We start from the raw sequence: 17438 nt of genomic DNA on the forward strand, positions 1-17438 counted from the left end.
GCAAACTTACAAAGGCATGTCCCTTTCTATATATATATATTAGTGAACTAAGGGGAAAATGAAAGGTTGGATGAATGTTATTTTCTGATTCATAAATAACATCACCTGTTAAAAATCTTGAATGACTACAGTAAAAATGTTCTTTGGACATACAGTAGAGTCTCGCTTATCCTACATAAATGGGCCGGCAGAACGTCGGATAAGCGAAAATGTCAGATAATGGGAGGTGTTAAGAAAAACCCTATTAAACGTCAAACTAGGTTATAATTTTACACATTACGAGCCTAATACAGTGGAACCTCAGTTCACGAATATCTCTGAACATGTACAAATCGGGTTATGACAAAAAAATTTGCCAAACTTTTGCCTCTGTGCACGACCACACACTCGGTATAGGAACAAACCAGTTTCCCTTTCGGTTTGTGCGCGCCAATGATTTCCGCACGTATTCAGTTTCTCCCTGTGTATTCCCTGTGCAGCGTTAGAGAGAGAGAGCGAGAGAGAGACACAGACAGATACATGCACACGCAAGAGAGAGAGACACATGCACACGTGCGAGAGAAAGAGAGACACACGCACACACACACGCGAGAGAGACACACACGCGAAAGAGACACACGCACACACACGCGCGACAGAGACGCACGCACACACACACACGCGCGTGAGATAGACGCACGCACGCAAGAGAGAGACGCACACACACACGCGAATGCGCACATGCACACATGCGTGTGAGAAACACGCACGCCAGAAAGTGCCAGCCACATAATCCACTGTAATCATGTTTTACAACAAAACAACAGAAAAATTTAACTGAAAAAATTAACTTAGCAACAAAAAACAGACTACGCTCACACTCGCAACTTGCAGTTCTTGTTGCCGATTGATGCGTTTTTTTTTGTTTTTTTTTTTTTGCAGTGGGACGTCGGATAATACAGAATGTTGGATAAGCGAGACTCTACTGTACTTGCATGTTAATTGTAAAGCATTATAATACAGAATAAGATTAGACTGTGTTTGTGCGCATGACAAGACATACAAGACTTGTACCCTATTTGTTCAAATGAGTCTGTGTGTTCTTCTGCCACAGGAGTTTGCTGGGGAAGGCCTACGTACACTAGTATTAGCCTATAAGGACCTGGATGACAGCTACTTTAACAGCTGGAAGGTCCGTCACCATGAAGCCATTACCTCACTGGAAAATCGGGAAGAGAAGCTTGATGAGCTGTATGAGGAGATAGAGACCAACATGAAGGTATTTTTTTTTATTGAATTTATTAAAAGCATATAACATTCCATACAATCAAGTCAAACTTAACAAAACTAAATTCAATTCACCCCCCACCCATGAGAAAGAGAGGAAGGACAACAGCCAGAGTAAAACCTTTGAGAGTAGTAAAGAGAGAAAGGAGTCTTTCTCCCCAATAGAGATGCTTATTCTAAAATAATAATAATAATGATGATGTTTTATTTATATAGCGCCTTTCATACACTCAAGGACACTTTACAATTCAATAAACACACTAACAAGACAATAGAAATTACATACAAGAAATGAGTAATACTCATTGAAAAGATGTGTTTTTAACAGGATTTTGAAGTGAGTAATAGATTTTTCCTCACAAAGGCTGAGAGGAAGAGCATTCAACATTTTAGGGGCTATCACACTGAAAGCTTTGCCACCCATAGTTACTAACCTGTATTTAGGTACAGTTAGTAAGTTAGCGTCTGATGATCTTAATGCACGAGCAGGAGTGTAAGGAAGCAGCAGCTCAGACAGATAATGAGGGGCTAAACCATCAGGGCTTTAAAGGTGAGAAGAATAATTTCTTTTTGATTCTTGAAAATACTGGTAACCAATGCAAATCATAAAGGACAGGAGTAATGTGAGCAGATTTTTTAGTGTGTATAAGTAGACGAGCAGCACAATTCTGAACATATTGTAATCTATTGATATATTTAGTCAGGAGGCCATAAAACATTGCATTGCAATAGTCCAGATGGGAAGTGATGAAAGCATGAATCAGTGTTTCAGTATCCTTCACACTGAGGAAAGAATGCAGATGAGCAATGTTGTGAAGATGAAAAAAAGCTGTGAAGTTGTGTGTCATTGGAATAGCAGTGGAAGCTTAGACCATACCGATGAGTAATCTCACCTAATGGGAGCATATAGATGGTAAAGAGAATTGGACCTAGAACTGACCCTTGAGGGATACCTTGTGTGAGTGAAGTAGTGGCAGATTTGTGTTCCCTAATGAAGACAGAATACTGGTGATAACTGAGGTATGATGTGAACCAAGAAAGAGCAGCACCAGAGATACCAATAGCTGAAAGTCGGGACAGTAAAATGCCATGGTTAACTGTATCAAATGCTGCACTTAAGTCAAGGAGAACTAGAATATTGGCCATCCCAGAATCTGCAGTTATAAGTAAGTCATTGGTTACCTTAAGTAAAGCAGTTTTGATGCTATGTAGGGCTCTGAATCCAGATTGAAAAGGCTCGAGCAAGTCATGCAAGTTTAAATAATCATTAAGTTGAGCAGCAACAACCTTTTCTAAGATCTTAGCCATACAGTGCATCCAGAAAGTATTCACAGAGCATCACTTTTTCCACATTTTGTTATGTTACAGCCTTATTCCAAAATGGATTAAATTCATTTTTTTCCTCAGAATTCTACACACAACACCCCATAATACCAATGTGAAAAAAGTTTACTTGAGGTTTTTGCAAATTTATTAAGAATAAAAAAACTGAGAAATCAAATGTATTTAAGTATTCACAGCCTTTGCTCAATACTTTGTCGATGCACCTTTGGCAGCAATTACAGCCTCAAGTCTTTTTGAATATGATGCCACAAGCCAGTTTCACCCATTCCTCTTTGCAGCACCTCTCAAGCTCCATCAGGTTGGATGGGAAGCGTCGGTGCACAGCCATTTTAAGATCTCTCCAGAGATGTTCAATCGGATTCAAGTCTGGGCTCTGGCTGGGCCACTCAAGGACATTCACAGAGTTGTCCTGAAGCCACTCCTTTGATATCTTGGCTGTGTGCTTAGGGTCGTTGTCCTGCTGAAAATGAACTGTCGCCCCAGTCTGAGGTCAAGAGCGCTCTGGAGCAGGTTTTCATCCAGGATGTCTCTGTACATTGCTGCAGTCATCTTTCCCTTTATCCTGACTAGTCTCCCAGTCCCTGCCACTGAAAAACATCCCCACAGCATGATGGGTGCCTGGTTTCCTCCAAACGTGACACCAGGCATTCACACCAAAGAGTTCAATCTTTGTCTCATCAGACCAGAGAATTTTCTTTCTCATGGTCTGAGAGTCCTTCAGGTGCCTTTTGGCAAACTCCAGGCAGGCTGCCATGTGCCTTTTACTAAGGAGTGGCTTCCGTCTGGCCACTCTACCATACAGGCCTGATTGGTGGATTGCTGCAGAGATGGTTGTCCTTCTGGAAGGTTCTCCTCTCTCCACAGAGGACCATCGGGTTCTTGGTCACCTCCCTGACTAAGGTCCTTCTCCCCCGATCGCTCAGTTTAGATGGCCGGCCAGCTCTGGGAAGAGTCCTGATAGTTTTGAACTTCTTCCACTTACGGATGATGGAGGCCACTGTGCTCATTGGGACCTTCAAAGCAGCAGAAATTTTTCTGTAACCTTCCCCAGATTTGTGCCTCGAGACAATCCTGTCTCGGAGGTCTACAGACAATTCCTTTGACTTCATGCTTGGTTTGTGCTCTGACATGAACTGTCATCTGTGGGACCTTATATAGACAGGTGTGTACCATTCCAAATCATGTCCAGTCAACTGAATTTACTACAGGCGGACTCCAATTAAGCTGCAGAAACATCTCAAGGATGATCAGGGGAAACAAGATGCACCTGAGCTCAATTTTGAGCTTCATGGCAAAGGCTGTGAATACTTATGTACATGTGCTTTCTCATTTTTTTTATTTTTAATAAATTTGCAAAAATCTCAAGTAAACTTTTTTCACGTTGTCATTATGGGGTGTTGTGTGTAGAATTCTGAGGAAAAAAATGAATTTAATCCATTTTCGAATAAGGCTGTAACATAACAAAATGTGGAAAAAGTGATGCCCTGTGAATACTTTCCGGATGCACTGTAAATGGAAGATTAGAGATTGGGCTGTAATGGACCTAAGCCAGATTTTTTTAAGACAGGGGTTACAGCAGCAGTTTTTAAATCACTTGAAACAAAGCAGGTGCAGAAACTAAAGTTGATAAAGTGAGAAATGGGAGCGGAAAGTTCATCAGTACAAGCCTTAATCAGTAATGTAGGGGTAGGGTCTAAGTGGCAAGTAGATTGATTTAATTTAGATATTACTTCAGCAAAATAAGTTAATGTATTGGGATTAAATTTAGATAAATAAACTGAAGATTTAGAAGTAGAAACAGTCAACAGAGACGAGGAATGGTTGGTAGAGAAACCTTGATATATGGTCATAATTTTTGACTGAAAATAGTCCAAAAATAGATTACATTGCTCAACAGAGGAATAAGGATTTTTAACAGCAGGTTGACAATGTCTGTTAGCTGTATTAAAAAGAGATCTAGGGTGACAAGTACCAAAGTCAATAAGGGTAGAATAGTACTTTGAACGTGCAACCGATAAGGCACATCAGTATTCCTTCAGGTGTTCGGTGTAAGCCAGGGCGTGAACAGCCAGACCAGTCTTCTTCCAGAGCCTTTCCAAGTGGTGACCAGTTTGTTTCATGGTATGCAATTCTGCTGTAAACCATGGAGAGGTACGGGTAGTAGGAACAATCAAGGATTTAATAGGTGCATAATGATCCAAAATTTGTGACAATGTGGAATTATATAGAGACAAAATCTGCATAGGGCATGACAACCCAGAAACATCATGGAGACAGGAAGCACCGACAAACATAGAAAAGCATAACTGATCAGTAGTCTTGATATTATGATAGGTTATTTTAGATTTTAGACTTATTTTAGGCAGGGGATAAGTGAAACTCAAAGTGAAATAAGTGAAAATTCAATCAGCTTGTGATCAGAGATACAGATTAAGAACCAGATGTACAAACATTCTGCAGACCAGTGGAACATACAAGATCCAGAATATGTCCCTTAGCATGGGTTGAAAAACCAACATGCTGCACAAAACTGAAACAATCCAGTACTGAACACAGCTCACAAGCAGATGGATAGTCAGTATACACATGAATATTAAGATCACCAAGCAAAATAACTGCAGTAGACATGCCACAGACAAGAGTGAGTATTTCATAAAGATGAGAGAAAAAATCCGGCTGAAGCTTAGGAGGCCTGTAAATTAATATAATGTGCAGCAAAGCCTTTCCATTCATTTTAACAACCAGTTATTCAAGAGACAAAATGTTATGAAAATCAAAAGTGGTTGCTTTAAGACAATCACGATGAACCACCGCTAGTCCACCACCTCAGCCCGTCAGACGGGGTTTAGACAAGTAACTATAACCAGCAGGGTAAGCAGATTTAGTTTTAAGTAATCACTTGGATTTTGCCATGTTTCTACAAGGAACAGCATGTCCAGTTTTTTAGAAGTAGATATGTTGTTGAGGAAAGTAGTTTTATTTTTTAACAATCTGCAGTTCAGGAGCGAACAGTGGAGAGTTAAGTCAGATTGTAATCCTTGGTTACTCCAGTCCGGTAACTGCAGCAGGTGTCTTAGCCAATTCATCTGCCAATGCCTACTCCATTGTCCTTCAGATAGTTTTTTTGAAAAAACAGGTCTAATCGACCAAATTGTGGAGATAGTGTCGGCGGATGCAGAGGTAATATTAAAATGACGGCGAGAGGAGCGGTGTATATACCACAGACAAGCAATGGCAAGCTCCATGCATAAGCCGTATGTCACTGCATCCAGTCTGGAGTGCATACGGTAAGCGCATTGTGTTGAAGAGTACTTAATCATTATCAGAAAAAGCAATATCAGCCACCACCACGTTAGCCAGAACCCATAAACTAACTCCAACTGAGCAATAAATATAGTCAGCTAAGGAAGTCTTAATCCTAGTCAACTAAAAAAGTAAGGACTAATTCACCAACCATGCCGGTTCAGGGAAAGTACAGGGGAGAGGGCTCGCAGAATATAGGCAGCGACCGGAATAAAAATTTACACAAACTCCAGAATGAATCCAGTGAGAATCCATGCATAAAACATAAACAGCACAAGCAAGGCATAGGACATAGTAACAGCAACATAGCAAAACAGCAAAAAAAAAACCTGGTGAGAAGCAGCAGTCAGATCGCGCACAGCATACTCTCATCCGGAACCAGAACTCTTACTCATGTTATTGATTAGATCCTGCCAGATTTTGAAAAAGTTTTGAACAGATCCTCTAAGTTAGAATTTGATTTTTTCCAATATCAAGTAGTATAGAACATTGATTATCGACTGACTTAAGAGTGATGGGGTGAGATTCTTCCAGTTGAGCAAGATAAGTCTACCTGCTAGTAGTATAGTAAAGGAAATTACAGTTTGTTTGTCCTTCTCCACTTTAAGCCCATCTGGGAATACACTAAACACAGCTATTAATGGATTAGGAGTGATTGTGACATCAAGGATGTCTAATATTCATTTAAAAATTTTTGTCCAAAATGATGTTAATTTGGTACTTGCCCAAAACATGTGGTCTAGTGAAGCTGGAGCTTGAATGCAACATTCACAGGTTGGATCTTGCCCTGGAAATATTTTGGACAAGTTTAAGCAAGATAGATGAGCTTGATAAAAAATTTTAAGTTGAATAATTAAATGCATGAAGGTATTTAAAGTGCCTGGGAACAGAATATGTTGAGAAAAGTTTTGATTAGAAAATATCCAAATAGACAACCTAGTACAGTGGAACCTCGGTTCACGAACGTCTCTGAACACCTACAAATCAGGTTACGACCAAAAAAGTTTGCCAAACTTTTGCATCTGTTCATGACCACACACTCGGTTCACGTACAAGCCAGTTTCCCTTCCGGTTTGTACATGCCGATGATTTCCGCACGTGTTGCATTGTTCTTGGTCAGACGTGCATGCTTTTGCTGTGAACTCTTTGTGCTCTATTTCGTTTCTCTTCCGGTTCGTACGCGCCGATAAGTACCTCACGTGTTCAGTCTCTCCCTGTGCATTGTTCTCGGTCAGTCGTGCGTGCTTTCGCTGTGAACACTTTGTGCTCTACAGTATTTCGTGTGCTTTTGCATTAATTATTAATTAATTAATAATTAATTATTTCTTGCATTTTCAGGTTACTCAGGCACCACCGCGAGTGGCAGCCTTTCCAGCAGCTCCGTGTATGACTTTATCTTTTTACCTTTTTTCTGTATTTTTCTCTATTTCACTGTCAACTCCTACCACTTTCTTTTATGTGGACTAGTTCCCTGGACACTTTTTACACTTTTTTACTATTCTTTACTACTTGGAAATGGATTTTTACACGCAGAGACTCATCTATTCAAGTAGTCAACTTCAAGCGCTGAGAACAAGTGCCCGAATCGGTGTGGTTCCCTGTTTACCTGACAAGGTAAGAAGGTCGTATCATGGCAGCAGAACCGGTGCTAAGATAAAAGCCAAGCGTCTAGAGAGAAAGTGGCGATACAAACCTTCAGTGCCTTCTGTGATCCTGGGAAATGTGAACTCGCTACCAAATAAGATCGACGAACTGGCTGCGCTGGTGACAAATGTCAGGACCTACTGAGAATGCAGTTTGTTGTGTTTTACTGAAACGTGGCTAACAACTAACATCCCAAATGCTAACGTGGAGCTACCCAGGTTTAGCACAGTTAGAGCAGACAGAGACGCAAGTACCTGTGGGAAGCACAAAGCAGGTGGACTTGCACTCTGTGTCAATACAAGATGGTGCAACTCTGGACATGTAAACGTTAAAATCTCCTCTTGCTGCAGGGACATTGAACTGTTGGCCGTAAGTCTGCGTCCCTATTACTTGCCCAGAGAGTTTGGAAACGTCATTGTTGTTACTGTTTACATCCCTCCTTGGGCAGATGTGGAGATAGCGAGTGACATCATTAGCACTTGTGCTAATTGCTGGAGACTTTAACCATGTGACGCTGGACAAAACATTACCTGCCTTCTCCCAGTATGTGGATTGTAACACCCAGGGAAATAGGACTATTGACCTACTGTATGCAAACGTTAAAGATGCATACAGCGCCACCCCGCTGCATTCGCTTGGGAAAGCAGATCATAACCTGGTTCTGCTTCAGCCTCACTACAAACCAAGAGTGAAGGTCCTACCTACAACCACACGCTCATTCAGGAAGTGGTCCCCTGAGGCAGAGCAGGCTCTGAGAGAATGCTTTGGAACTACGGACTGGTATATCCTGCAGGGGTCACATAGTGAGAACATTGAGGAGGTTGTTGACTGCACTACTGACTACATCAACTTCTGTATGGACATTGTACAGTAGTTCCAGTAAGAACAGTACGCTTCTATGCTAACAACAAGCCATGGATTACAAGTGACATCAAGGGCCTTTTGAACCAGAAGAAAAGGGCTTTTAAAGGCAGTGATCAGCATGAGCTCAAGCGCATGCAGAAGGAACTTCGAGTCCAGCTCAGGGCAGCGAAGGAGCAGTGCAGGAGAAAGCTGGAGCAGAAGTTGCAGAACAACAGCATGAAGGAAGTGTGGGATGGGATGAAGATCATCACTGGCTGCAGCTTGAAGCGGGGTGCTACCATTGAGAGAGATATGGAGAGAGCAAACCAGATGAACAACTTTTTTAACAGGTTTGACCACCCTAACCCACTCTCACCTCAGAGTACTGCACCCTCCAACCATCCTTCTGCTGATACCAGCATAGGAGAGTTTTCCCCCAACCCACAATTACAGCAGCCCAGGTGAGCAGAGAGCTGAGGAGACTTTGTGCCAGCAAATCAGTGGGTCCAGATGGAGTATCGCCACGACTGCTGAAGTCCTGTGCGCTGGAGCTGGGGAGTCCTCTACAGCGCATCTTCAACCTGAGCCTGGAACAGGGGAGAGTCCCGAGGCTTTGGAAAACATTTTGCATCACCCCCGTCCCAAAGATATTATGTCCTAGTGAGCTGAATGACTTCCGGCCTGTCGCTCTGACGTCACATGTGATAAAGACCATGGAGCGGCTGCTGCTTCACCACCTAAAGCCACAGGTCTGCCATGCCCTCGACCCTCTGCAGTTCGCATACCAGGAGAAGGTGGGAGCGGAGGATGCCATCATCTACATGCTACACCGATCCCTCTCCCACTTGGACAGAGGCAGTGGTGCTGTAAGAATTATGTTTCTAGACTTCTCTAGCGCCTTCAACACCATCCAACCTATGCTCCTTAGGGACAAGCTGACAGAGATGGGAGTAAATTCATACCTGGTTGCATGGATCATGGACTATCTTACACACAGACCCCCAGTATGTGCGTCTTGGGAACTGCAGGTCTGACATTGTGGTCAGCAACACAGGAGCGCCGCAGGAGACTGTACTTCCTCCGGTCCTGTTAAGCCTATATACATCGGACTTCCAATACAACTCGGAGTCCTGCCACGTGCAAAAGTTCGCTGACGACACTGCTATCATGGGCTGCATCAGGAATGGGCAGGAAGAGGAGTATAGGAACCTAATCAAAGACTTTGTTAAATGGTGCGACTCAAACGACCTACAACTGAACGCCAGCAAAACCAAGGAGCTGGTGGTGGATTTTAGGAGGTCCAGGCCCCTCCTGGACCCCATGATCATCAGAGGTGACTGTGTGCAGAGGGTGCAAACCTATACATACCTGGGAGTGCAGCTGGATGATAAATTGGACTGGACTGCCAATACTGATGCTCTGTGTAAGAAAGGACAGAGCCGACTATACTTCCTTAGAAGGCTGGCGTCCTTCAACATCTGCAATAAGATGCTGCAGAGCAGATGTTCTATCAGACGGTTGTGGTGAGCGCCCTCTTCTATGCAGTGGTGTGCTGGGGAAGCAGCATAAAGAAGAGGGACGCCTCACGCCTGGACAAACTGATGAGGAAGGCAGGCTGTATTGTAGGCACGGAGCTGGACAATTTGACATCCGTGGCAGAGCGACGGGCACTGAGCAGGTTCCTGTCAATAATGGAGAATCCAATGCATCCACTAAACAGTATCATCTCCAGACAGAGGAGCAGCTTCAGCGACAGACTCTGTCAATGTCCTGCTCCACTGACAGACTGAGGAGATCGTTCCTCCCCCACACTATGCGACTCTTCAATTCCACCCGGGGGGGTAAACGTTAACATTATACAAGGTTATTGTCTGTCTGTATAACTGCATTGTTATCACTCTTTAATTTAATACTGTTCTTTATCAGTATGCTGCTGCTGGAGTATGTGAATTTCCCCTTGGGATTAATAAAGTATCTATCTATCTATCTATCTATCTATCTATCTATCTATCTATCTATCTATCTATCTATCTATCTATCTATCTATCTATCTATCTATCTATCTATCTATCTGTCTGTCTGTCTGTCTGTCTGTCTGTCTGTCTGTCTGTCTGTCTGTCTGTCTGTCTGTCTGTCTGTCTGTCTGTCTGTCTGTCTGTCTGTCTGTCTGTCTGTCTGTTTTTGCAGTTAACCATGGCTTCTAAGCAAGTGAAGAGTGGTGAGAAGAAAGGTTTGAAGAAAATTGAAATCGAATTAAAGAAAGAAATTATTGAAAAGTATGACCGTGGTGTTCGTGTTACTGATCTTCCGCCGAGTACAAGAAGTCAAAATCTACTATTTCGACTATTCTAGAGCAGAAAGAGGCTATTAAAGCAGCTGATGTTGCAAAAGGAGTTACAGTGTTAACCAGGCAGAGGCCTCAAGTGCTGGAAGAGGTGGAAAAACTGTTGCTAGTGTGGCTGAACGAGAAGCAACTTGCAGGGGATAGCGTAAGCGAAGCGATGTTATGCAAGAAAGCCAGGAAGGTTCATGGCGATATGCTGCAAAACTATTCTTCTACAAGTGGCGAAAGTGAGGAATTTAAAGCCAGTAGAGGATGGTTTGAAAAGTTTTGCAAGAGAAGTGGCATTCATAGTGTGGTAAGGCATGGAGAGGCTGCTAGTTCCAACGCTGAAGCTGCGAAAGAATTTGTGAAATACTTCACAAAATTAGTGGAGGACGAAGGCTACATCCTGCAACAAGTCTTCAACTGCGACGAGACCGGATTGTTCTGGAAGAGGATGCCGAAGAGGACCTACATTACCTAGGAAGAGAAGGCTATGCCTGGCCATAAACTAATGAAGGACAGGTTAACCGTTTTGCTGTGTGCTAACGCTAGTGGCAACGTAAAAATCAAGCCGCTACTCGTTTACCAATTTGAGAACCCTCGTGCTTTCAGGCAGCACAATGTAAACAGAGCCAGACTGCCCGTGATGTGGAGGGCAAACACGAAGGGATGGGTCACAATGACCTTGTTTTTGGAATGGCTGCACAAGGCTTTTTCTCCCGCCGTGAAGCGATATCTCGAAGAGAATAATCTGCCTAAAAAATGCCTTTTTCTGATGGACAATGCACCGGCACACCCTCCAAATATGGTTGACGATATGGTTGAGGAGTACGACTTTATTAAGGTCATGTTCCTCCCCTCCCAACATGACTCCTATTCTGCAGCCCATGGACCAGCAGGTTATTTCAAATTTTAAGAAGCTGTACACCAAAGGGTCTTTGACCCTGAAAGAGTTCTGGAAGAACCATTTTAATATTGTTCATTGCATCAACCTCATTGATAAAACCTGGGAAGACGTCACACACCGGACCTTGAACTCAGCCTGGAAGAAACTTTGGCCTGAGTGCATTCCTGAACAGGATTTAGAAAGCTTTGAGCCTCCTATTGTGGATGAGATTGTGTCCATGGGCAAGAGCATGGGTCTTGAAGTGGACAATGAGGACATCAAGGAGCCGGTCCTGGATCACAAGGGGGAGCTGACGACAGAGGAACTCGCTGAACTCCAGCAGGAGCAGCATAGGTTGCTCACCGAGGATCAGTCCTCAGGGGAAGAAGAGGAAAGGGCGGTTATAAAAAGTGATGCGATAAAAGCCATCATGGAAAGATGGAAGGAGTGCCAGGATTTTTTCGAGAGAGAACCACTCTGACAAAGCGGTTACGAACAGAGTGATAAACATGATGAATGACAATGTCGTCTTGCATTTCCGCAAAATTTTAATACGTAGGAAAAGGCAAGTCACATTAGACCGCTATTTCGCAAAGTCTGATCCACCAGCTAAACATCTAAAAACACCAGAAACCCAAGAAATCACGAGAAAACACCTGAAAAGGAGAACATCCCTCCATCGCGGAGCTGGACTCTCCCTCAAAACTTTAACCTCCTCTCCACCCAGTTCCTCCTCACCAGTTTTCTTGGTTGTTTCTGGTTAGTTTTTGTATAAATTACGGATTTTTCAAATATTCATTTTTTTCACTGTGTTTAAAACTCATTTTGAAAAAAGTGTTTACAGCGATCGGTTCGTAAGGCTATTAGCGTGAACTCTTGCAATGTTACTTTCTTGGTTGTTTATGATTGGCTTTTGATAAAGTTCAGATTTGTTCAAATGTTCTTTTTTTTCCCTGTGCTTAAAACTCATTAAAAAAAGTGTTTACAGCTATCGGTTTGTAAGGCTATTAGCGTGAAATCTTGCAATGTTAGTTTTCTCTGTTCAAGGTTTTCTCAGTGTTTTTACATTTAGTTTACTATTACACTGTGCATTCTATGGTATAATTAACTATTTTTGTGCTTAAAAGTCTTAAAAAAAAAAATTTAAATACAGTTCGTACGATCCGGAATGGATTAATTGTATTTACATACAATCCTATGGGGGAAATTGCTTCGGGTCACAACCAAATCGGGTTGCGACCAGAGTTTTGGAACGAATTACGGTCGTGACCAGAGGTTCCACTGTATATGGATTACCATGGCAGGGATTTTTGTGTAGATAATGGTGCTGTTTAAGAGTGTATTTAACAGCAGTATGAGGTTGTGACATGCCTAGTAGTATTTTAGTGGAATATAGCTAAAGAGGAAATCCACAAGCATACCCTGTAAAGTAACGCTGAAAGATAAATATTATATATTCACTGTGCTAACAACATCTTTCAAGATGTCTAAAATACTGTTTGACTTGTCAAAATATATGTATGCCTAAATTTAGGTAGTTAAGGAAAGAAGTCTTTTGTTAGGTTCATCAGATTTAATTCTACTAAAAATGGAAGCAGCTTGGAATGCTCAGTAACTTTATTATGAAAATTCACCAGTTTGTGCACAAACTGTTTTATCAGAAGTTCTCACACCGTCATAACCATTCAATGCTGTTTTGTTTTTAAAAAAGATATCAGGATATCTACAAAAATATACTATATATGCAAATTGAGATATCATGAACACAATCATTATCATTCTGCTTTTTCTAGTGAAGTGTGCTGTGGCGACATGCTGAGCTGCCTTGACCAGGCTACTCTATTCCTGATTACTTTTTCCATTTTCTTCTGGGAATTCCTACACACCGGTAGTTCTGTTCTGTCTAGGGTGTGTCCCTTAATCTTAATCTAGCAATCTATTCCCATTCTTAAAATAATTTTTCTTTCTATTCTGTTTTCACCAAATAGTCCATTCATTTTCAGTTTAATTTTATTAATTGTTGACCAATTCTGTTTTAATTTTACTTTTGGCAACTTAACCTCAACTAGTTTTGAGAGAATATTTCAGTTTAGTTTTTATTTTACTTTAAGAAAGGACCATTCAATGAAGATCAAGACATTTAAGCAGTGTCTCCATATGTGATACCCCGTGTACTGGGAACTGGAACCATGCCACACTTTGGTCACTTGTAGTTCATGGACTGAACATATCATTGGTGAGAGCAAAGACATACAGACAAAAAACTGTAAACAAAGTCAAAAGGTTGACAAACGAGAGGGTACCCAAAAATAACTGGAATTGAAAAAAAAATGTTTTTAATAATTTTTACTTATTGAAACTTTAGTCTCCTTCAAAGTACTCTCCATGTGCATGAATGCAGTCATTCCAACGGTTTTCTCACTTGTGGAAACATTTTTGGAATCGCTGAAGAGGAACATTGTTCAATGCCTGCAGCTATTTGTCTTTCACTTCCTTCACTGTACAAAAACACTTTACTTTGAGTTCTTTTTTCATATGCAGGAACAAGAAAAAGTTGCATGGAGCAAGATCAAGTGACATTTCCCCTCGTTTGAAATGCGAAAACCACTCATACACCTGTGTTTTACTTAAAGGTCATTTTTAAAAGCAGTTTCAAGCATCAGTACATTTTCAGCAGCTGTTTTCCCTAAGAGAAAACAAAATTTAATACATGTTGTGATGGGTGATTACAATTTTTGGGTACCCCCTCATATGTATGGGTAAGGCATGGTGTAGAGAAGAAATATAGTGAACGGGGGTGTTATGTTTCAAGAATTATAAAAGTATGCGGATATTCCAATAAAATATGCTCCACTTATCTTCTGAATGTTTTGTAAAATATGTCTCATTTGTGCTGTAGCACTGTCCAACTGTTCAAGGAGCAGGTTGTTTATTTAGAAACTTTGGATTAAGAACTTCACAGTGCCTTATGAAGGCAAGTAAGCTGGTGTACATTAATGATTTAATTAATAGCTGTACACACAAATTCTGTTTTTGACCTTGATTGTCTGATGTGAATACACCTCCCAGATACAGTCTGGTTGCAAGACCCTGAGACATCATTCAAGGGCCTGCAGCTGCAGGTGTAAAATGGAGTGTTTTGGCACAGGGCTGGCTCGAAAATGTACAGTTGTGTTGATCCGTGTGATGGTTTGGGATGGCTCCAGCAGCCTGTCACAACATGCACCTGGAACCGTTGACCACATGACCGGGACAAGCTGTACAAGGAGAACACATACAGTAAAAGGTAGGTGCAAACTGCAAGAGTGCTTTTATTAAAACAAACAGTGTTCCAAAAAAGTGCAGGGGTCTCTTTAGGGGTCTCTGCAGCCAAACGAAACATCCACGAACAGCCTTTACACAGACTTGGCTTATTGCCACCAATCTAGGCATTTGTGAGGCACTACGTTAAGCTTTGCCCACATCTACTGCCACCGTTCATTAACCTTCAGTTGAGAAACATCTGAAGAGGTAGGTCACTTCTGCTCCTGGTGTCCTCAGCAGTAGAGACCTCTATTCATTCTAGCTCCAGCGACACACATCCATTGGGGCCACATTCCCGCCTGCTTCCTCTCTTTATCAGCACTTGCTCCTCCATGATTCTGCATTCTTTCACATACATTTCTTTCACTTTCATTTTAACCACTGCTCTGTTTTGTCTTTCTGTTCTGTTCCTCCTTGTCCTGCTCATGCTCTGCACAGAGTCAATGAGGAAATTAAAACCAACTGCGCCCTAATGTGAATGCATGACTAGCCTCAGTCTCGCTGTTAAACATTTTGTATGAACACGCATACTCACGAGCCTAAGCTGCACCATTTTTATTTAAAACTATGCATCTCATCACAATCTCCAAGACTAAAACATTGATTTAGTGCCAAGTTTCCCAAAGTACAGTCCACATACCACAGCTATTTCTCAGTGGTACGGAGCTGATGAAAACAAAATCATAAGATTGACATTCTGTCCCATTATTTTATTTTTATATAAGATATAAAATCACCATGAGTGGTGTGCATATACGAAAATTGTCTGCTGCCAATTGTTTGCATGCATTTTACACATCTGTCAGCATTAATGTCCTTTTACTGTTTTCGATGACAAGTATTGTAGCTGTGTTTTCCCAAAGTTTCTAAAATTCTGCAGCTCCAACTCAAAAAAATGGGATTCAGCAAAGGCCTGACGCGCAGAAATGATTCCACAGACAAAATATCTTCGTTTTTAAAAGTTTAGTTAAGTTTTAAAGTAAAACAGTTCACACAAAAAAGAAAATAAAAATAGCAAAAAAAGGAAAAAATTATAATAAGAAAAATGTAGTTCTAAGCTTAATCTTGTTTCAACTTAAATCGTTATTAATTACTTATAATTTCTGAACCATTTCAAAACAGTCAGAAAACTGTATGCTTATCCCATTTCTAACTGAAAATGGGTCTTTCAAGTCCCTGTTTACTGGGACCTGTTCTAAACACAACAAAACTTTTTAACACAGTTTCTCAGTTATAGCAAGAAGATTCTATCTCTTACAAACTTATAGGGGTAAAAGACTATACCATTGTCTATGACTATGGAAGAAATTATATTCTATTCAAATAAAGCAAACATTAATATGAGTTTAACTTAAAACTTTAACTTTCTAAGATTGGCTCTTACATTTCCGGCCCCTAATTGGCTATGCAGGAGCAGAGGCAATTACTATACTTTACTTCAATATGACCCAGTTACTTTTATATTAACTATTCTTTTCAAATCATTAGCAATAACACTGCAAACAAACATTTTAAAAATTTCTCATTTTAAACATTGGCTGTTTCTTGAAGCAGGCACAGTTTATTCACGGGTCTGTCAAGTGTGCTGGTTTTGGTTTGCACACAAACTCTTCTGACTGCACCTTTGGCATCTGGCATTTTCTTGATGACTCGACCCATTACCTAGGAATTGCGAGGTGTAGCTTTATCTACAATTAAAACAACGTCCCCTGGTTCAAAATTTCTTCTTGGTGTAAGCCATTTTTGACGTTCTTGAAGTATTGGCAAATATTCTTTAGTCCATCTTTTCCAAAACAAATCTGCCATGTATTGAATTTGTTTCCAGCGTCTTCTTGGGTATGGTTCATTTTCTGAAACGAGTTCGGGTGGTAATTTAGGTTTTGTCTTCAGTAACAACAAGTGATTGGGTGTGAGTGGTTCCAAATCATTTGGGTCATCTGATGTCTTTGTAAGGGGTCTGTTATTGAGTATTGATTCCACTCTACACATCATTGTAGGAAGGTTTTCATCATCTAGTGTTTGTTGGTTTAGTGTTGAATTTAAGATCTTTCTTATGCTCCTGATTTGTCTTTCCCACACTCCACCTTGATGAGAAGCTGATGGTGGATTGAAAATCCATTTGATTTGTTCTTGTATCATAGCGTCGCTGATTTTTTTGTGTTCCAATTTTTTAATAGCTTCTCGTAGTTCTCTTTCTGCTCCAACAAAATTGGTTCCATTGTCTGAGCGCATGATTTTAACTTGTCCTCTTCTATCCGTAAATCGGAGTATGGCTTGGATACAAGAATCAGTGTCTAAGCTATATGCGATCTCTATGTGCGCAGCTCTGGTTGTTAAACATGTGAAGATTACTCCGTACCTCTTAACTAGGCTTCTTCCTCGTTTGACTAGGAAGGGGCCGAAATAATCGACTCCAACATTTGTAAACGGTGGTTGGTTTGGTGCTAGGCGATCTTCTGGCAAATCTGCCATTTTTTGCTCACCTACTTTCGCATTGTATCTTCTGCACGTTGTGCACCTTGA

At 41.2% G+C, this 17438-nt stretch overlaps 1 protein-coding gene across 1 annotated transcript in view; it reads left to right on the forward strand.

The window, feature by feature from the left end:
• LOC114654210 (phospholipid-transporting ATPase ID-like) overlaps window positions 1-17438 on the forward strand; it is a 197297-nt gene that overhangs the window by 115547 nt on the left and 64312 nt on the right. The window contains 1 exon segment of the mRNA XM_051930080.1: window positions 1094-1258. Coding sequence (XP_051786040.1) covers window positions 1094-1258 — 165 coding nt within the window.

The sequence above is a fragment of the Erpetoichthys calabaricus genome, chromosome 7 (genome assembly GCF_900747795.2).
Source record: "Erpetoichthys calabaricus chromosome 7, fErpCal1.3, whole genome shotgun sequence".
NCBI lineage: Eukaryota > Metazoa > Chordata > Cladistia > Polypteriformes > Polypteridae > Erpetoichthys > Erpetoichthys calabaricus.